The 23200-nt window shown below is 40.2% G+C and overlaps 1 protein-coding gene across 2 annotated transcripts in view; it reads right to left on the minus strand.

The window, feature by feature from the left end:
* The window catches only part of recql (RecQ helicase-like), a 73932-nt gene that overhangs the window by 43501 nt on the left and 7231 nt on the right, over window positions 1-23200 (minus strand). For both annotated transcript variants that reach the window (XM_028806682.2, XM_028806690.2), the window contains exons 2-5: window positions 14639-14706; window positions 14341-14538; window positions 10212-10391; window positions 4882-4988 (exon numbers count right to left, since the gene is read on the minus strand). In XM_028806682.2, the coding sequence (XP_028662515.1) occupies window positions 4882-4988; window positions 10212-10391; window positions 14341-14538; window positions 14639-14654 (501 nt within the window). In that variant the 5' untranslated portion in view covers window positions 14655-14706. The remainder of the gene's footprint in view (window positions 1-4881; window positions 4989-10211; window positions 10392-14340; window positions 14539-14638; window positions 14707-23200) is intronic.

Here is a 23200-nt window from a genome sequence, read left to right on the forward strand (position 1 = left end):
CACCAGTGACCAACTTCCACTGGCAGTCAGGCATGCCCATGCCATAATACTGCCTCCACCATGTTTCACAGATAGTGTGGTATGCATTGGATCATGAGCCACTCCCTTTCTTCTCCATACTCTTCTCTTTCCATCACTCTGGCACACATTGATCTTAGTTTCCTTTGTACAAAGAAAAATTGGACAGGTTTTAAAAAAAAAATGCTTTCTGGCAAAATCTAATCTGCTTTTCCTATGCTTGATGTTTACCAGTGGTTTGCACCGTGTGGTAAAACCTTTATATTTACTTTCATGAAGTTTTCTCGTGATTGTAGACTTTGGCAATGATAGGACTACCGGAGAGTGTTCTTGGTTTGGCTATATGTTGTGAAGGGGTTGTTCTTCACCTAGGAGAGAATTCTGCAATCAACCTGCACCATTGTCTTCTGTGATTGCCCAGGCCTTCTGGAGTTGCTGAGCTCACCACTGCATTCCTTCTTTTTAAGAATATTCCAAATGGTTGACTTGACCACTCCTGGCGTTACTGCTATCTATTTAAAGGGCTTGTTTTGTTTTCTCAGCCTAATGATGGACTGTTTTTATTTGTGTGGACATCTCTTTGGACCTCATACTGAGAGTTCACAGTGACACCTTCCAAATGCAAATGCCACACTGGGAATCAATTTCAGACCTTTCACAGTATCTGCTTAATAGTTAATGAAATAATGAGGAAACTGCTCCCCATCTGGCTATGGAATAGCTTGTCAGCCAAATGTCCAAATACTTTCAAGCCCTTAAAAATAGAGGGACTGTGTATAAAAATGTCTGTTATTTTTAAACAGTTTATATATTTTTGGTAAACCCCTTAAATTAAAGCTGAAAATCTATAATTCAGTCACTAAATGACGGCTTTATTAGAAATCCATTGTGGTAGCGTAGAGAGTCAAAATTATGAAAAAAATTAATTCACCAGACAATGCTTACAGAGGAGATGGCAGAAACCCTAGCAAACAATCGACTCCAACATGACGACCCCCCCAACCCCCATCCAACATCCCACCTGGCACACACTTTCTTATCATCACAGGGTATCAGGAGGTACAGGGTACAGCACGTATTCTGTCCAGAGCAGGAATCCAAGAAGCACACAAGCTCACAAACATGCGATGTATAGTCCCTTTTAATGTAAAGGCAAGAAACCAGCAGCAAAGACCCGGAACACGGATTACAACATACCATGTAATGCATGTCCAGCAGTATACGTGGGGCAGATATCAAAAATGCCACACGTACACAGGAACATCGCAATGTAGTCAGAAGAAAGGACCCATAATCTCTGATTTACACACATACAAGTTCAACCGGACACGCATTTAAATAGGACTCGGTGCAAGTAAAATTCAAGCCTAATGCTAAAAGTGCCAGAGAACTGGCTGAGACGTGGCTATCCAATGAAAACACCATTAATAGACATTTGGACATGAACCCTGCATATGCAGGCTTGAAAAGAAGAACATGCAAATAATAAATAAGACTTTATGACCAACAACCCCCATATACCTATCATCCCCTCTTATTTGCTATATATCGCCTTGGGTTTCTGTAAGTTTAACCACCTTTCCTCTGATGATGATTCCTGGTAGGAATGGAAAGCTTAGGAAGAAAAAACTATTTTAAGATAAGTGTTTCATTTGGTTGTTTTGTGGATTTCCAGCTTTTATATATATATACATTATACATATACATATATATATATATATATATATATATATATATATATATATATATATATATATATATATATATATATATATATATACATATACATATACATATACATATACATATACATATACATATACATATATATATATATATATATATATACACATACACAGACATACACAGTGCATCCGGAAAGTATTCACAGCGCATCACTTTTTCCACACTTTGTTATGTTACAGCCTTATTCCAAAATGGATTAAATTCCTTTTTTTCCTCAGAATTCTACACACAACACCCCATAATGACAACGTGAAAAACGTTTACTTGAGGTTTTTGCAAATTTATTAAAAATAAAAAAAACTGAGAAATCACATGTACATAAGTATTCACAGCCTTTGCTCAATACTTTGTCGATGCACCTTTGGCAGCAATTACAGCCTCAAGTCTTTTTGAATATGATGCCACACGCTTGGCACACCTATCCTTGGCCAGTTTCACCCATTCCTCTTTGCAGCACCTCTCAAGCTCCATCAGGTTGGATGAGAAGCGTCAGTGCACAGCCATTTTAAGATCTCTCCAGAGATGTTCAATCAGATTCAAGTCTGGGCTCTGGCTGGGCCACTCAAGGACATTCACAGAGTTGTCCTGAAGTCACTCCTTTGATATCTTGGCTGTGTGCTTAGGGTCGTTGTCCTGCTGAAAGATGAACCGTTGCCCCAGTCTGAGGTCAAGAGCGCTCTGGAGCAGGTTTTCATCCAGGATGTCTCTGTACATTGCTGCAGTCATCTTTCCCTTTATCCTGACTAGTCTCCCAGTCCCTGCCGCTGAAAAACATCCCCACAGCATGATGCTGCCATCACCATGCTTCACTGTAGGGATGGTATTGGCCTGGTGATGAGTGGTGCCTAGTTTCCTCCAAACGTGACGCCTGGCCCTGGCATTCACACCAAAGAGTTCAATCATTGTCTCATCAGACCAGAGAATTTTCTTTCTCATGGTCTGAGAGTCCTTCAGGTGCCTTTTGGCAAACTCCAGGCGGGCTGCCATGTGCCTTTTACTAAGGAGTGGCTTCCGTCTGGCCACTCTACCATACAGGCCTGATTGGTGGATTGCTGCAGAGATGGTTGTCCTTCTGGAAGGTTCTCCTTTCTCCACAGAGGACCTCTGGAGCTCTGACAGAGTGACAATCGGGTTCTTGGTCACCTCCCTGACTAAGGCCCTTCTCCCCCAATCGCTCAGTTTAGATGGTGGCCAGCTCTAGGAAGAGTCCTGGTGGTTTTGAACTTCTTCCGCTTACGGATGATGGAGGCCACTGTGCTCATTGGGACCTTCAAAGCAGCAGAAATTTTTCTGTAACCTTCCCCAGATATGTGCCTCAAGACAATCCTGTCTCAGAGGTCTACAGACAATTCCTTTTGACTTCATGCTTGGTTTGTGCTCTGACATGAACTGTCAACTGTGGGACCTTATATAGACAGGTGTGTGCCTTTCCAAATCAACTGAATGTACCACAGGTGGACTCCAATTAAGCTGCAGTACTGTGCAAAAGTTTTAGGCAGGTGTGAAAAAATGCTGTAAACAAAGAATACTTTCAGAAATATAAATAATGATTGTTTATTGTTATCAATTTACAAAATGCAAAGTGAACGCACAAAAGAAAAATCTAAATCAAATCAATATTTGGTGTTACTACCTTTTGCCTTCAAACCAGCATCAATTCTTATAGGTACACTTGCACAAAGTCAGGGATTTTGTAGGATTATAGTCAGGTGTATGATCAACCAATTATACCAAACAGGTGCTAATGATCATCACAGTCATTAACTGAAACAGAAACAGCTGTGTAGGAGGCTTAAAACTGGGTGAGGAACAGCCAAACTCTGCTACCAAGGTGAGGTTGTGGAAGACAGTTTCATGTCATGGCAAGATTGAGCACAGCAACAAGACACAAGGTAGTTATACTGCATCAGCAAGGTCTCTCCCAGACAAAGATTTCAAAGCAGACTGGGGTTTCAAGATGTTCTGTTCAAGCTCTTTTGAAGAAGCACAAAGAAAACGGGCAACGTTGAGGATCGTAGACGCAGTGGTCGGCCAAGGAAACTTAGTGCAGCAGATGAAAGACACATCAAGCTTATTACCCTTCGAAATCGGAAGATGTTCAGCAGTGCCATCAGCTCAGAACTGGCAGAAACCAGTGGGACCCAGGTACACCCATCTACTGTCTGGAGAAGTCTGGCCAGAAGTGGTCTTCATGGAAGAGTTGCAGCCAAAATGCCATACCTCCGACGTGGAAACAAGGCCAAGCGACTCAAGTATGCCTGAAAACATAGGAACTGGGGTGCAGAAAAAGGGCAGCAAGTGCTCTGGACTGATGAGTCAAAATGTGAAATATTTGGCTGTAGCAGAAAGCAGTTTGTTCGTTGAAGGGCTGGAGAGCGGTACAATAATGAGTGTCTGCAGGCAACAGTGAAGCATGGTGGAGGTTCCTTCAATGTTTGGGGCTGCATTTCTGCAAATGGAGTTGAAGATTTGGTCAGGATTAATGGTGTTCTCAATGCTGAGAAATACAGGCAGATACTTATCCATCATGCAATACCATCAGGGAGGCATATGATTGACCCCAAATTTATTCTGCAGCAGGACAACAACCCCAAACATACAGCCAAAGTCATTAAGAACTATCTTCAGCATAAAGAAGAACAAGAATTCTTCGAAGTGATGGTATGCACTGATCTCAACATCATCGAGTGTGTCTGGGATTACATGAAGAGACAGAAGGATGTGAGGAAGCCTACATCCACAGAAGATCTGTGGTTAGTTCTCCAAGATGTTTGGAACAACCTACCAGCCAAGTTCCTTCAAAAACTGTGTGCAAGTGTACCTAGAAGAATTGATGCTGTTTTGAAGGCAAAGGGTGCTCACACCAAATATTGATTTGATTTAGATTTCTCTTTTGTTCATTCACTGCATTTTGTTGATTGATGAAAATAAATGATTAACACTTCCATTTTTGAAAGCGTCCTTTGTTTACAGCATTTTTTTTCACACCTGCCTAAAACTTTTGCATAGTACTGTATATATTATATACAGTATACACATTTATTATATATATATATATATATTTTATATATAAGGATTTTATAATAACCTTGACATAGACATCAAAATCATAGCTACCTTGGAGCTGGAAGCATTAAGTGTGGCAGCCGAAATCCCCAACTTTTCTAGAAACATGATCTGATCTTCCATCAAAGAGACTAATGGTGCAATCACCAGTGTAAATCCTGGAAAATAAGGAACATAATGTGTTAAAGACATATTCTGGGAAGACTTTCCAAATTTTACCACTGTTATTGAAGAAATAAGAAAGGCTTAATTAACTTGATAATTTCTGCCAATTTAAACAAGTTTAGCCTTTACAGATCATTGCAGCCACTGTCCTGCCATGCACATTTAAAAACAAAGATCAAATGTATATGTATGTGTTTATTAAAAACATAATTGTATTAAATGTTGAACATTTAAAAAAAATAAAAAAGTTTTGAATTCACCCACTTCCATTATTCTGTATCCCACTAAGTGGTACTGCAATTTTTTTAACAAAACATGGGACCTAGAAATGCAGGTGCTTAATGACATCACCCACAGGTTGGATCTTGCCCTGAGTACATTTTAAATGAGATATATACATCAACATTTAACAAACTGTTCTTCAATTATGTTGTATTTGGCACATTTTGAAATAGACTGCATTATATGAACAGCTGCGTTTTGTTCTCTCTCTGAAATTTTAGTTAAGAGATTCTCTTTCCATAGTTGTCTAAGCTCAAATTCCTTGAGGTTTTTTTTATATACTCTGGCGATGCTATCTGAATTAACCAGTAGGACCTCAAAGGCAGACAGAAATAAAAGATGAAGGAAGTTGGGTAGGTTTCTTTAAATAAAGTTTCTAATTTGTACATACTGTTAGTTACCAGATTTTTACAAGTAGGCATATCTCTACCTCACCTTCACACACATTCTAAACTCCAACGCATTATAGTTCACATGACAGTTGTGTGAGTATAAACCAGGCTGAGCAACATTTCTCACTCTAGTGAGGCTTCAGTTGCGGATGGGAATGGACAAAATGAGCCATTTTAGCAACTTTGCCACCTTATCGTGGTAGAGGGGTTTGCGTGTCCCAATGATCCTAGGAGCTCTGTTGTCCGGGGCTTTATGCCCCTGGTAGGGCCACCCAAGGCAAACTGGTCCTAGGTGAGGGATGAGACAAAGTGCGGTTCAACAGACCTCCTATGACAAATAAAAAATTTGGACGGCATTTTCCCTTGCCCGGACGCGGGTCACCGGGGCCCCCCCCTGGAGCCAGGCCTGGAGGTGGGGCTCGTTGGCGAGCGCCTGGTGGCCGGGCTTGCACCCATGGGGCTCGGCCGGGCACAGCCCAAAGAGGCAACGTGGGTCCCCCTTCCCATGGGCTCACCACCTATGGGAGGGACCAAGGAGGTCGGGTGCAGTGTGAGTTGGGTGGTGGCCGAAGGCGGGGACCTTGGCGGTCCGATCCTCGGCTACAGAAGCTGGCTCTTGGGACGTGGAATGTCACCTCTCTGAAGGGGAAGGAGCCTGAGCTTGTGCGTGAGGTTGAGAGGTTCCGGCTAGATATAGTCGGGCTCACCTCAACGCACAGCTTAGACTCTGGAACCAATCTCCTTGAGAGGGGCTGGACTCTCTACCACTCTGGAGTTGCCCCCGGTGAAAGGCGCCGAGCGGGTGTGGGTATACTTATTGCCCCCCGACTTGGAGCCTGTACATTGGGGTTTACCCCGGTAGACAAGAGGGTAGCCTCCCTCCGCCTTCGGGTGGGGGGGACGGGTCCTAACTGTTGTTTGTGCGTATGCACCGAACAGCAGTTCAGAGTATCCACCCTTTTTGGAGTCCCTAGAGGGTGTGCTAGAGGGCATACCTTCTGGGGACTCCCTCGTACTGCTCGGGGACTTCAATGCTCACGTGGGCAATGACAGTGAGACCTGGAAGGGCGTGATTGGGAGGAATGGCCCCCCCGATCAGAACCCGAGTGGTGTTTTGTTATTCGACTTCTGTGCTCGTCACGGATTGTCCATAACAAACACCATGTTCAAGCATAGGGGTGTTTCATATGTGCACTTGGCACCAGGACACCCTAGGCCTCAGTTCGATGATCGACTTTGTGGTCGTGTCGTCGGACTTGCGGCCACATGTCTTGGACACTCGGGTGAAGAGAGGGGCGGAGCTATCAACTGATCACCACCTGGTGGTGAGTTGGCTTCGATGGTGGGGGAGGATGCCGGTCAGGCCTGGTAGGCCCAAACGTGTTGTGAGGGTCTGCTGGGAACGTCTGGCAGAGCCCCATGTCAGAAGTAGCTTCAACTCCCACCTCCGGCAGAACTTCGACCATGTCCCGAGGGAGGTGGGGGACATTGAGTCCGAATGGGCCATGTTCCGTGTCTCTATTGTTGAGGCGGCTGACCGGAGCTGTGGCCGTAAGGTGGTCGGTGCCTGTCGTGGCGGCAATCCCCGAACCCGTTGGTGGACACCGGCGGTGAGGGATGCCGTCAAGCTGAAGAAGGAGTCCTACCGGTCCCTTTTGTCCTGTGGAACTCTGGAGGCAGCTAATAGGTACCGGCAGGCCAAGCGGAATGCAGCTTCGGTGGTTGCTGAGGCAAAAACTCGGGCATGGGAGGAGTTTGGGGAGGCCATGGAGAACAACTTTCGGACGGCTTCGAGGAGATTCTGGTCCACCGTCCGGCGTCTCAGGAGGGGGAAGCAGTGCAGTGTCAACACTGTATATGGTGGTGATGGTGCGCTGCTGACCTCGACTTGGGACGTTGTGGGTCGGTGGGGGGGAGTACTTCGAAGACCTCCTCAATCCCAATAACATGCCTTCCAATGAGGAAGCAGAGCCTGGGGACTCGGAGGTGGGCTTCCCCATCTCTGGGACTGAGGTCACCGAGGTGGTCAAAAAACTCCTTGGTGGCAGGGCCCCGGGGGTGGATGAGATACGCCCGGAGTTCCTCAAGGCTCTGGATGTTGTAGGGCTGTCTTGGTTGACACGTCTCTACAACATCGCATGGACTTCAGGGACAGTGCCTCTGGATTGGCAGACCGGGGTGGTGGTCCCCCTCTTTAAGAAGGGGGACCGGAGGGTGTGTTCCAACTACAGAGGGATCACACTCCTCAGCCTCCCTGGAAAAGTCTATTCGGGGGTTCTGGAGAGGAGGGTCCATCGGATAGTTGAACCTCGGATTCAGGAGGAACAGTGTGGTTTTCGTCCTGGTCGCGGAACAGTGGACCAGCTCTACACCCTTAGCAGAGTCCTGGAGGGTGCATGGGAGTTCGCCCAACCAGTCTACATGTGTTTTGTGGACTTGGAAAAGGTGTTCGACCGTGTTCCTCGGGGGATCCTGTGGGGGGTGCTCCGGGAGTATGGAGTACCGGACCCCCTGATAAGGGCGGTTCGGTCCCTGTACAACCGATGTCAGAGCTTGGTCCGCATTGCCGGCAGTAAGTCGAACCCGTTTCCAGTGAGAGTTGGACTCCGCCAGGGCTGCCCTTTGTCACCGATTCTGTTCATAACTTTTATGGACAGAATTTCTAGGCGCAGCCAGGGTGTTGAGGGGGTCCGGTTTGGTGGACTCAGGATTGGGTCACTGCTTTTTGCAGATGATGTTGTCCTGTTTGCTTCATCAGGCCGTGATCTTCAGCTCTTTCTGGATCGGTTCGCAGCTGAGTGTGAAGCGGCTGGGATGGGAATCAGCACCTCCAAATCCGAGACCATGGTCCTCAGCCGGAGAAGGGTGGAGTGCCCTCTCAGGGTTGGGAGCGAGATCCTGCCTCAAGTGGAGGAGTTCAAGTATCTTGGGGTCTTGTTCACGAGTGAGGGAAGAATGGAGCGTGAGATCGACAGGCGGATCGGTGCGGCGTCCGCAGTGATGCGGGCTCTGCATAGGTCTGTCGTGGTGAAAAAGGAGCTGAGCCATAAGGCAAAGCTCTCAATTTACCGGTCGATCTATGTTCCTACCCTAACCTATGGTCATGAGCTATGGGTAGTGACCGAAAGAACGAGATCACGAATACAAGCGGCTGAAATGAGTTTCCTCCGCAGGGTGTCTGGGCTCTCTCTTAAAGATAGGGTGAGAAGCTCAGTCATCCGGGAGGGGCTCAGAGTAAAGCCGCTGCTCCTCCGCATCGAGAAGAGTCAGATGAGGTGGCTCGGGCATCTGATCAGGATGCCTCCTGGACGCCTCCCTGGGGAGGTGTTCCGGGCACGTCCAACCGGGAGGAGGCCCCGGGGAAGACCCAGGACACGCTGGAGGGACTATGTCTCCCGGCTGGCCTGGGAACGCCTCGGGATTCTTCCGGAAGAGCTAGAAGAAGTGGCCGGGGAGAGGGAAGTCTGGGCATCTCTGCTCAAGCTGCTGCCCCCGCGACCCGACCTCGGATAAGCGGAAGAGAATGGATGGATGGATGGTCTGAAAAGCAAAAAACTACAAGCGATAGGTGATCCTATGGATGAAAAAAAACTTGTAGATTATAGGGGTTAAAGGAGAATGGTTAGAATCATATAAGTAAACAGACAGCCCACAGCTAGGCAAGTCACATTCTAACTCAACACTGCCATGTAGATTTTCAATTTAGAACACATTACTTAACAGACATTGTATTGAATGGACTACAACAGCTTTTCTTTAGGTTGCCTGCAGCAGAGGGCAGCACAGCATGTGAAATACTGGACTTTTTAATTAGGTATGTTTGCAATAAAATGCTAGCATCTATTATCATCATCTGTAAAGCAGATTAACATTCTGTGTGATGTCAAGTACTGATTACTTTACATTTTCAAATTTTTTTGAGAGAGGTTATTTCAACTGATAGTATATACAGCATAGTGGTTAAGGATTTGCTCTTCAAACCCCGGCAATGTGAGTTCAAATCCAACTATTGACACTGTGTGTCCATGAGCAAATCACTTCACCTGTCTGTGCTCCAATCAGAAAAACAAAAGAAATGTTATGTTTTTCAAATGTTTTAGGTCACCTTGGATAAATGTGTCAGCCAATTAAGTTAATAACTTGTATACTGTCTTCTTTACCCAACTGATAGCCACTCCTGACAGCAGAACAGATTCCCAATACAAGTCTCAATTCAGAGTGCCTCAATCTCTGCAATACCTATGAAGGTTCCCTCCTTCTTGATGCCATACCAGGTACAGTTGAGTAATTTTCCTACCAGTAAAAGTACAGAAATGGAAGTATGGAAAACAAATTTTCTTGTTACTTATCTATAAATGATTAAAAAGGACACTACCTAAGACTTTACCCAATTCTTCCATTTGTGTGTATTTAGCACAATGAAAATGAGAAGCAAAACCTCCAAATAAATAGTCATCTTATCCGTTTACCAATTTTACATACACAATTAAACTTTAAAACTAATATGACAAATAACAAATGTTAGTCAATAATAAGCCATACCATCTGAGCAGACTGCAGGTAGTTGGTAGCACAAACTTTTTCCTCCCCCAGTGGGCATGATGAGGAAAATGTCTTTTCTTGACATTGTAATGTTGATTGTCTGCAGCTGTAGAGGCCGGAAATTTGACAATTTGAAGACATCAACAAGTGCACTTTGAATTTTCTGGGACCATGGGAAATCTATTGAAAAGAATATACATTTCATATTTAAAAGGCATGGAAGTTGGATAATAATAATATTTTGCATATATCTGGTTCATGTACAGTGCATCCGAAAAGTATTTCAGCGCATCATTTTTTCCACATTTTGTTATGTTACAGCCTTATTCCAAAATGGATTAAATTCATTTTTTTCCTCAGAATTCTATACACAACACCCCATAATGACAACCTGAAAAAACTTTACTTGAGATTTTTGCAAATTTATTAAAAATAAAACAATTGAGAAAGCACATGTACATAAGTATTCACAGCCTTTGCCATGAAGCTCAAAATTGAGCTCAGGTGCATCCTGTTTCCCCTGATCATCCTTGAGAGGTTTCTGCAGCTTAATTGGAGTCCACCTGTGGTAAATTCAGTTGATTGGACATGATTTGGAAAGGCACACACCTGTCTATATAAGGTCCCACAGTTGACAGTTCATGCTTGGTTTGTGCCCTGACATGAAGTCAAAGGAATTGTCTGTAGACCTCCGAGACAGGATTGTTTCAAGGCACATATCTGGGGAAGGTTACAGAAAAATTTCTGCTGCTTTGAAGGTCCCAATGAGCACAGTGGCCTCCATCATCCGTAAGTGGAAGAAGTTCGAAACCACCAGGACTCTTCCTAGAGCTGGCCGGCCATCTAAACTGAGCGATCGGGGGAGAAGGGCCTTAGTCAGGGAGGTGACCAAGAACCCGATGGTCACTCTGTCAGAGCTCCAGAGGTCCTCTATGGAGAGAGGAGAATCTTCCAGAAGGACAACCATCTCTGCAGCAATCCACCAATCAGGCCTGTATGGTAGAGTGGCCAGACGGAAGCCACTCCTTAGTAAAAGGCACATGGCAGCCCGCCTGGAGTTTGCCAAAAGGCACCTGAAGGACTCTCAGATCATGAGAAAGAAAATTCTTTGGTCTGATGAGACAAAGACTGAACTCTTTGGTGTGAATTCCAGGCGTCACGTTTGGAGGAAACCAGGCACCGCTCATCACCAGGCCAATACTATCCCTACAGTGAAGCATGGTATTGGCAGCATCATGCTGTGGGGATGTTTTTCAGCGGCAGGGACTGAGAGACTAGTCAGGATAAAGGGAAAGATGACTGCAGCAATGTACAGAGACATCCTGGATGAAAACCCGCTCCAGGGCGCTCTTGACCTCACACTGGGGCGACGGTTCATTTTTCAGCAGGACAACGACCCTAAGCACACAGCCAAGATATCAAAGGAGTGGCTTCAGGGCAACTCTGTGAATGTCCTTGAGTGGCCCAGCCAGAGCCCAGACTTGAATCCGATTGAAAATCTCTGGAGAGATCTTAAAATGGCTGTGCACCGACACTTACCATCCAACCTGATGGAGCTTGAGAGGTGCTGCAAAGAGGAATGGGCGAAACTGGCCAAGGATGGGTGTGCCAAGCTTGTGGCATCATATTCAAAAAGACTTGAGGCTGTAATTACTGCCAAAGGTGCATTGACAAAGTATTGAACAAAGGCTGTGAATACTTATGTACATGTGATTTCTCAGTTTTTTTTATTTTTAATAAAATGCAAAAACCTCAAGTAAACTTTTTTCACGTTGTCATTATGGGGTGTCGTGTGTAGAATTCTGAGGAAAAAAATGAATTTAATCCATTTTGGAATAAGGCTGTAACATAACAAATGTGGAAAAAGTGATGCGCTGTGAATACTTTCCGGATGTACTGTAGCTAGGCAACTTAAGTGATTTATGTTCTCATAGTGTAATGTAACCTTTACACTGTACCAAAAAATTGTAATAGTTTTACAAGATAACAGTGGTTCCAAACATGCAAATTGGAGAGTAGTTTCTGGAGGATTATGGAAAAGCATTTTTAAATGGCCAGGGTCACTGTTTAAAATGCTTAAGTTTAAAAATCCCAGTTTCATTTTGATGTACCTATGAATAGCATCACAAACTGCTGGAGAAAAAAATGACAATCCTTTCCCAAACTAAAATAAAAACCAGAACCTAATTGATAATCACTAATCAAAGTTATGTATGTTCTATCTTGATTTAATTTTTGTTTTGCGGAAATTTGTTTTTCAGTAATTTACTCATCCATTTCTGTATTAAGTTATTGAATTAATGGTAAATGTTAACAGCCAATTTAAGATTTATTTCTAAGTTTACCATAATTTTGTTGCCTTTCTAAACCAAGTATGTGGAGAAATATTTTCACCATTTCTGCACACTAGATTTTTATACTCACAAATCCGAAAACACCCAAAAGGATACCCTAAATGCATTTAACCATTTTTTTTTTAAGAAACCGAATCACTATGTACATTTTTAGCTATAGTAATCAAATTCTTCCAGTGAAATCTGATTTATCTGAAGCCCCATTCACAGTAACCACTCAGAATTATAACATTTTCAATTAACTAGATTTGGTATTCTGTTTCACTTTGCATTTTTAACACAGTTTGACTCTACTTGTTAATATTAATATACAATAATTTGTGGCATCCAAAGACATGCAAAACATATTTTGTAAATAAAATTACATTGAATTTTAAAATGAACACTTCCCACTTGTTGTTAATGCACTTTTCATAGGTCTTTAACTTAATTCTTGCAGTGTACCTACTGGTGGACTCATTGGAACTAAAGCAATGTGACAACCTATAAAAAAGCTTACACTTGGATGTACATGGAAATAAAATGACTGTTGTTTCGCTATACGTTTTAAAAGTGACCTTCTTCATGCACATGCAATGCATTTTGTAACACATAACCAAGATCCAGCTCAACTAACTGGACTGATCACTTTTCTTTGTCTTGGCAAAACTACTAAAGACATATTAAGCCATAATATGAATTCACACTTTACAGTAACAGATAAATTCCTGAAAAGAAAAAAAAAATAATGAGACTACTTATCTAAAGAATAAGGCGAGGAAAAAAGTGTTCAAGAAACGTTAATGAAAGTTACATTTACTGCTGGATTTGCTAAAAGTGTCAACAATCCATTCACTTTTACACTCAGCTGAGTAACAACTCAGTTTGGAGTTCGGTAAAAGGAGAATTATAGTAGTTGTATTAACAATTCAGCTGGATCGAAACTCCCAACTTTTCAAGCACACTCCTGCAATGTTCTTGCACTACAGATCCCACAGTATCTAGCTACTACTCCTAATATCTTGACGTGGTGCATGACACTGGGCATTCTTTCTATTTCGCCAGCACAACAACATAAAATATTCCCATAAGAGCTGGAATCAAGGTCCACAGTCACACTGCTGAAGCAGATATTTTTTAATCATCTATGAAAATATTTGATGTGCTGATTGGCTCAAAGTCCAAAATGCAAAGTCTGGAAAAAGCAAGAAGGAGTTGAATAATCTCCCCTTGGTCACACACAGGTAATATTTCAATGGAACATTAAACATAATGAGCCCATCACTTAAACCTCTGAACTACATTAAGCATGGAAAACAAAGACTATAAGATAAACAGGACAAGAGGACCTTCACAGATACATTTTTCTATGTATCTAGAAATCACTATACTGTACTCTTTAAAATTATAAGCTTTCCACCTAAAAATTTGAAAATCAGCATAATAAGTCTCATTTCCTTATTTTAGAAGTAAGCATCACATCTATCATACCTTTAGTTACAACTTTTTACTGAGTTAAGCTCTAAAAAAATGCCAAACAGTTAATTATAGTTCTCCATTATCGAAACTGATACTGTATACACTGTACACACATATATACTAATTTTAGAAATGTTTACTCTACAGTGTAATGCACATCAATTTCAAATATTTTCTGGATTGGCAATTGGAGAATGTGTGCATTCAGTATAACTGTCCCCTTGTTTTTGCAAAATCTTTTTTGTGCCACACAAGGACAACCTAAAAGCATCTTTGAATTTCTAAGTCAATTATATGAACATTCAAATAAAACACACCTTTCTTCTTGTAGATTTGCAAATCCAGCTCCTCTTTACTGCTTGACGCACCATCATTTTCTTTCAGGGTTTGATCAAGCTTTTTCTTAAGCCGACTCTTGTAAGCGATCAGCTCATTTCTTCTTTCTTCCAAATCACTTATCTGAAGCTCAAGTGCAGTCAGTTCACTGTTTATGGAGTCCAGCTCCTTTTTTATCTCTGCAAAAAAAAAAAAATTGTTTCGTATGCAATGTCAAAAATCCTAATACTCTTAGTTCTGTAACCAATTTACAGTATTATTAACAAAAGAACAACTTACCAGCAATATCTGCCATTTGATAAGGGCAGAGGTGAAATAAACATTAGTTGTATTCAAAGATTTAATTCCTGCAAAAGAAAAAATACATTGTTCATTACATTTCATTATGAATATGGGTAATTAAAAACAAACTAATGTGAGACTAAAGTAACAGGCATAAAGAAAGTAAAACTTTTTTTTAAGTGGGTAATTAAAAACAAACTAATGTGAGACTAAAGTAACAGGCATAAAGAAAGTAAAACTTTTTTTTAAGTTGTATGTTTTATCAACCTGTACTAATCATGTTCTTTAACAAAATGCTTACGCTGGCTAAATAAACGTTGGAGAACTCAATACATTTGTAATTGAGCTGAAGAGACAGAATATACTGTATCCCTTTATAAGAGTCAGTACTTTACAGTTGTATTACACCACAATGTGATCTTTTCATATTAGCACAGAACAGAAGATTGTGGTCAGATGATGACATTTAAAAAAATCTCATCCCGTCAGACGTACCATCATACTAGTGTCTGATCCTACTGAATCTTAAAAATGCTTCCTGATGAAACATTGTGCATTCTGTCGTTGCTGAAGAGCACAAGGCAAGTGTTACCACAAAATGCTTTAAAGATGCTAATTTCTATTAGGAACACAACAATATGCAGCTTACTGCAATAAAGTGCACAAGGATGAATCCAACAGGAAAATGATGGTAAATTTACTTGTGCAAACACAAGACTTTGCCTTCTTTTCTTAACATCTGTGAAACATTATACACTACTTTAACAAAACAAAAAAGGAAACTGGTCATAAACTGCTGTACATAAACTGACGCATCATAAACACATCTGCGGCTTACATCACTTCAATATACTGTAGTCATGACAGCTCCTGAGAAATGTCAAACTACTGTATAAATAAAAGCTTCTTGGTCACTCAAAAAACATTCACTGTTTATAGAAGTCAGACAAAATGAACACTTGCTTGTACTAACAAAGCTCCATCAGAGACAGCTGCCATAATTAGAGTGAATTTCTTCCTAATAATTATGACATGTATAAAGCTAACCTTGAAATTTAATAGTGTATCTGCACCAACTTATTTTTGTACTCGGTTATTCTGATGAAGGACACAAGAAGCAATAGGTATAGTAAAGGAAATGGCTCTGGATAGGACAACAGGACTTCATAGGTACTTAATTTTAAAGTATTACAATACTAAATACAATCTGAACATGGGATTACACTATACATCTAGCAAAGTGATAAACAAAAAAGTTCAAATTTACAATGAAGTATTCAAATAATATTGCCCAAGTTCACCTCTCTGCTGCTGTGCAGCCTTCAATAACAGTTGTATGGAATTAAAAAAATATATAATTTACTAAAATTTACACTGACACAGGTCCAAAACACAACCTAAAGTCAATGGAGCAATGTGCAAGATATATTAGCTACAGTATGTATGACACTTTGATATAAAAATTATTATTATTATTATTTTTTTTTAATTGTGTAATGTCAACTGAGATAAACTAAGAAATTCATTGTACTTCCCTTTTATCATTGCAGATCACAACATCACAAGTAAATATAAAGCTCTTTTTCAACAAAATTTTGCTGTTTGCATGTTTCAACTCCAACATCACTATGAAACAGCACACTTACTAGTGCAGTCTGCTTTGATTTACAATTCTAAAACTTTTCTGGACATAGTCCTTTATGAGAGTTTGCTTTTCAGTTACCAGTTACTTAGTCAGTAATTGTCTTATGCACATGTCCTTTTATTACATATTACTGTAGGGGACTTTACATTTTGATTGGTTTGATCAAATAATTCCTCTGCGTTGCTATTGTTTGAAACAAGGAGCTTTTTTGCTTACCCATAAGCAGTTAAAGTCTTGTAGCTATGAAATTCACCACCAACTTAGGCACATTTGGCTACAAAATTTTAATGTGGCATTCCAGTTCTCTCAATGCATTAACTGTACACATAAAAAAACAACATCTGATTTATTAAAATTTTATTTTTTTATACAAAATGATTCATTTAAGAAAAAATATATTTTTGGTGTTTTCCTTTACAAGGTTTGAGGAACTAAGAGAATAACTAAACAATGGTATAAAAATGGGGTTTGGACTACACCAGGTAAGCAGATTTATGATTTCTAATAAGAAAAACTAGTAATGTATTTTAATGCATTCTTACTGATCATGACACCTGAGGGTGATGACATTTTGCAAATTGGTTGGACATGCAAGTAAGAATTTCACTCTATGATATACATATGAATACACTTCTACTACTAATGCTACTACAACTACCTCTTTTTTCTCGTGCAATCAGCAGTGCCAATAATTGCTCAAGGCAGGGTGAGTAAAATATATACCAAATCAGAATACACTTGTTAATGTGGATCTTGGGGGCTAAGAACTGGAAGCACATTTTAATTTAAAAGCACTGTAAGCCTGGTGTCAAAAGTAATTAAAATCATAAACAGGCAGTACGTTTCCTACTGCTACTTCAAAACAACTTGGCTACAAACATTTTATGAACATTGCAAGACATTAGAATTAACTGTTTACATAACCTAAAAGGTTACAAACTGTGATTTACACAATTACATAATTAAAGATAATTCAAATAATCCTGCTTTGTAATGGTCTTATTGTCCGAGTATCACACTAGCTTGTATATGATTATCTGTCTCCTGAAACGATTATCAATTTACGGCTTAGCTCAGTGGTACAATTAATTTGCAGCATACATAAAATACTGTGCAATGACTATTCACTGTATTTCCCTGGCTCATATATTTTGTTAATGCAAGAGAGCTTTCAAAGTTTTTGCCAGAAATACAAATGCACATACAAACATCAAATGAAAGCACATAAAATATTCATATTTTGTAGTTTTGTACTGCATATTTAATACAGCAATAAATATTCACCAAACAGTAATGTTAAAATAAAATGAAAAAAGTTGGGCAAAAGAAAGAGCTTAAATTTGTTGCATTTGAATTGTCAGCAAGTCAAGAAGCACTTGTTACTAGGATGGAGAACCTTCTTAAAAATGATAAGAAGCAAATATCACTTCTGTCTCACTAGTAAAACTCATTGATTACTTCTGTCAGTTTCCTCCATGACAGGAATTTTATAACACATATTAACTAGCAAAAGTTATACAACATTACTTTCCCCATTAGTTGAAATCCATATACAATTTTCAGAAGCTGAAGAGGATTTAGTTATACTGTAACATTCACAAGCCTTGATACATGTGAATATGAGCATGCAATTGATTCAGAACACAAACTTAGGCATAACTTTGTACATAAATGTCCTCCCAAAGTACTCTTAAGTTCATTTTGAAATATCTGCACAATATACATTTACATATTTATCCATTGATTGGCTGCCTTATTTGTCCTGTGAGTCTACATCCTTGTTTTTTAGGTTTCTGTTGCTGTATGCATCTGAATTTCGCCATGAAATAAATTTATCTAATCAAATCTAATATAGTCTAATAAAATAACTATAAAAAAAATTAAAAAAAACGAGACAACCTCACTAAAAGGTGCCATTTTCGCTGGACCTTTCTTGGCTTTCTCTGAACTGGGTAACACCTACATAGCAAAAGCCTCATTCACATAATGAGACAGCTAATTTCAAAATGGGGTCACATGATACTGAACCCTTATCCTTTCAAAAAGCTGATGCAAGGCGGTGAAACCAACCTTGAACAAGGCGTCAGTCCAACAAACATCATACTTATTCATACAGGGCCAATTTATATGCTATAGTAAGTCTAGTGAAAGTGAAAGGAAGACTTAGTATTCACTGAAAACCCATGTGGAAACAGGTAGGGCATGCCTAGTGCCCAGGCCAGGACTTCAACCCAGATCTCGAGTTATAAAACAACATTAACAGATAAGATTATACGTGACACCACCCTACCCCCACCAAGTCTGCAATTTACTTCAGTCTACATTACAGGTTCCTAACTTATTACTGACATTAATATTTTCAACACTCACCTGCAAGTACTCATCACAGATGCTAGTTATATTTTATTTATTTTAATCCGAGGCTTATTACAGCACTTAATTGAAATCTTCCTTTAATAAAATGGGTTCATCCCGTTAACACATTGTGAAGTCAAAAATATATGACATTATATCTCTTTGCATTTTTCAAGTTCAGTTTTGCTCCATCTTAGAGTCAGGTGTTAGAGGTTAACTGTTGACTGTAAAAGGGGCTGATAGGAGCGAGTATAACGGACTGCAATAAGCTAGCTCTCCTATGCTTGGTCCCTTCTTACTACCCTGTGCTGCTTGAAACTCCGTAGTCAGAAATTGGATAATTGGATAATTTTCACTCCATAATTGTATAAAAACAAAAAGGCATTTGTTGTGTCTTGTAAAAGTTTTTCACAGGCCAGTAGATTAAAATTTCCATTATGATTTAAAAAAACAACTGAAAAGAATTTAAGGTGTGCTGAAACAGTGGTCTGAAAAGGACAATAAAAAATAAACACAGCAGTCAGCAGCTATCATGATTTTTTCTTCCAATTTGAAGATATTAAAAGAATGCATCCTGTCTTAGAAGCTAAAACACTGAAGGGAAATTTCCTACATGATTTGGTGCTGAGCAGCTTGTAGTATGCAACAGGCTGGATAACCTCAGTTTGACTGTCTACTCATGGATCTGGCCTCTTTTTATAAGGCATGGAAAAAAGGAAGTTAACAGTGGAGCACACAGTGTTCTTTAAATACAAGTAGCAATATAGATTAACAACTTCCATTAATGGTGAATCAGAAAATGTAAACAAGGATGCATAACAATATAGATTAACAACTTCCATTAATGGTGAATCAGAAAATGTAAACAAGGATGCATGCAACTCAGTTTAGTGTTGTACTTGTATTTATCCATTAAGCAATTTCTATAATTTTCTTGTTTTTATTGGCACAATGGGCCTAGGCCTATTCTGTCAGGACTTGGCTCAAGATAGGAACTAGCACTGGATGAACAAACCATTCCTCACATAACTGGGCACACTCATTCAGACACTGTATACATGGCAATACTATTACTACTAAAAATCACCATTTAGATAAAAATTCTGCATGTATTTGGGTTATGGTAAGAAAGACTAGTGTATTCCCATTATTTACAGAAAAATCTTAAAATATATTCCTCAGCAAAGATGGCCTTACTTTTACAAATGTATCATAATCATTAAACAAACAATATGTTTGTAAATACTCAATGATGTTCACCATTATAGTTACTTTTAGATAAAAATCAAACAAATTAACAAGTAAAACAAAAAATAACGTGATGCCCTCGAGGATTTTTTTAAAGCATGTTCATATTAGTGGCAGCTGGTGAAAACAAATTTGGGTGCAGGGCACAGTTTTTGGGGGTACAAACTGAAGCAGCACTTATATATTATACAGTGCCTTTCACATCTATCTGTTTGTCTATCTATCCGATCATTCTACATGTTCTTGTGGTCATCATTGCTGTGCCAGTTCACATCTTGGCCTGTCCAGTACCAGACCCATAGGACAAATCCAGTCTAAAATGTATTATACCCTTTCCAACATGCTGCCAAAATTGATGCCAGCTTTCAGATTTCTACTGTGCTCTAAAACTTCCGTCTATGACATCCACAGTCTTCCCATAACTTGACCTGTAGATGTGGAAGCGAACAGGTGCATCTGCCACCCAAAGTTTATGCCATAACGGTTTCTAAATTGCTCAATTTTCTGCCAACTTGCCTGGTGTTCCCCATTCTGCCAAAACCCACATCAATATTTTCCACACCCCCACTGCCGCAATCTTCCAAAAACGTGCATTTCCGTCTGTCCTATAGCACATCCATAGCATAAGTCCAGTCCAAATCTTATTATCCGTCTACTAATGGAGTACCCAGTCCTTGGCCATTTCTATTGTATTCCATAAATACACATAATAAAATCACTAGTCCTCTGATTGTTCTCACATCTTGCATCCCAGTTTATCATTTATCACATCCATACAGTCAATCGCACCCTAACTTTATTCGACAATTGCTGCCATTCTGTGCAGTCCTATGCAAGCTTACCAGGCTTACATCACCTAAGCACAATGTCACACTGTAAGGCCCACAGACCGCCACATCTTGAAACATAACTCCTGCCCCAAATCTGTCTTGTACTCTGTCTTTACGATCAGGAAGCCTATATTTTCTTAAACATAAATTTTGCCCTCCTTTCCTACAGGCCTAAACATTTCTCAATTACTTTGATTTAACCAAGTTATTTCATGAAGCCTTCCAAACAAACAACAAAAAAACAAAACAAAACAGCCTCATGCTATTGTCTATATCAGTTTGCCAAACTTTTTTCTGTAGTGGCACATTTTTTGTAACCAAAATCATTCCAAGGTACTCCATCTTACTAACCACAAACACATTATATCTCATACACATGCTCAACTGCCTAAAGGGGTGGGAATAGCGGAGAAGCGGTTAAAAAAGCAGCTCCGAGATTAGCATTCACAGACTTGGCACTTAGAGAGCCCTTTGGTGGCATCTCCAAGCTGCTTTGCCCTTTTGCCCATCCCACTCTGTCTCAGAGGCAACTATCCAACAGTGCTATGAGGCTCACTGGCGACCACACACCCAGGACAGATGGACTCTAGCAGCCTGGAGACGTGTCTGAAGTGCACCAAGTGCTCTGTCTGCAAAAAAGCAATCACGGAGCTGCTTTGATGCCAGGTTCTCCAGGTAGACCTATCCTCCTAAGACAGGTCTCAACCACCTGCGGAACTTGCCCCTCTCAGGTTTAGACCAGACACACTTAATTCCATAGCACACCTGGATAGCTCTCACGGTGCACAACTATGCCTCAGCACACTGGTTGAAAAACACTGCTTCAGATGACCACGGTTACTTTCATGCCACTTGCATATTTCAGAAAGACAGTTTAGGTTTCACACCCCCATCGTTGTCCACAACACTTCAACACTTTGGAACAGCAAACAGGGAAGGCAAAAAAGGCATTACTTACACCACATCCAGTTCACCACCTCTGTTTGTCATAACAAGAGGGGAAAAGGTCTGTGTGTAGGCTTGCTCTCGATCAATTGCCTGCTGCTGAAATCTTAAGTCAGGTTTGTCCAGTCCAAGCTCCTTTATCTATTTATAAAGGGTTATTTCATTAAAGAAATATAACCCGAGTTTTCTTTGATTTCTGAAGTTCCACTTGAAGTTGCCATCTCCATAAAGTCACACTCTTTCATCTGTAGTTACTGTATGTTAATGGCTGTGTGAACTATGAATCATTGACGTGAACTTGAAATAGACAATTGTCAATGCACTATCAATTGTTGACAATCACATTAAAGAAACCTAAAACAATACTAATTAGCTGCCAATAAAAGTGGGGATGTCTGTGGCGCAGAGAGCTGCATCCCTGGAAAAATCTGAAAGCAACAAATTAAAGGGCAGCCTCAGATCACGTGCTTGCCAAAAGATCAGGGACTTGCACACACTCTAATTTGGCCAGTGCCCTTCACTCAGGAAATATAGGTATTCACAAAGAAATTAAACAAGTACAAGAAGGAAACCATTTTTAATGGATGCTGACATGTACTGACACTAGACATGTGGTGCAAAGAAATTTATTTTGTGATTATTTTCAATTACCTAATTAATTTAAGTACCGTTTTTTTTAAATATTTGGAATGGGGGGTGGCGCGCCACATTACAAACAGCTACTGGTTCATATATATTATCAAAACAGTTGCTCAAAATAACAACAGAAAATCATCTACAGAAAAGAAAAACATGACCTGAACAAAAATGTTTCTTCAAAATTTATTAAGGGATTTTAAAGGAATACTCCACTTTAGGTTTTTTTTTTTGTCCTGTGTGTTTCTTTCCCGAAGCAGTTTGAAGTGATAGCCGAGAAATATTTTTAATCTTATGTTTCTGGCAAAATGTGAATCAAAGTAGAATAGGTGTCTATGAAGATCAATGCTACACCACAATAAACAATACTAAAACCATCCAGAAAAATGGATGCACATTTAAATGGTCAGTCGTATTTCAGTAAGATCCATTTTAGTTCATAACAGCATTTTCTGAATATGATTTATGTAACATTTCATTAAAAATACATGTGTCCAAGAAATAGTAAGTGTAGTGGAAAGCAAAAAATATTTTGTAGATTGTCTTTATAGAATGCATTTGACCAATATTTACTTCACCTTTGAAAATAATAATGTTTAAGGGGAAACTTACCAGATCAGATAAGACTTCTGCATTCAGATATTTAGCTCCTAGCTGAAATTACCAAATCAGAACAAAGCAGAAACTGAGCAGCTGGTTCTGGAAATGGGGGTGTTGGGTTTGGTTTGGCTTTGCATCACTTAGGTTGTAACTGATTCTACCAGAGTAACCCTCACCTAAGATGAGTGCAAAGCTACTGCTTTGATACTCTACATGTGACATCAGATTTAGCTGGATATGTAGAATGTATAAGTAGGGCTACCAACTCTCTCTCTCTGGAAATGAGGACATTTGTGTCAA

The sequence above is a fragment of the Erpetoichthys calabaricus genome, chromosome 1 (assembly GCF_900747795.2).
Source record: "Erpetoichthys calabaricus chromosome 1, fErpCal1.3, whole genome shotgun sequence".
Lineage (NCBI taxonomy): Eukaryota > Metazoa > Chordata > Cladistia > Polypteriformes > Polypteridae > Erpetoichthys > Erpetoichthys calabaricus.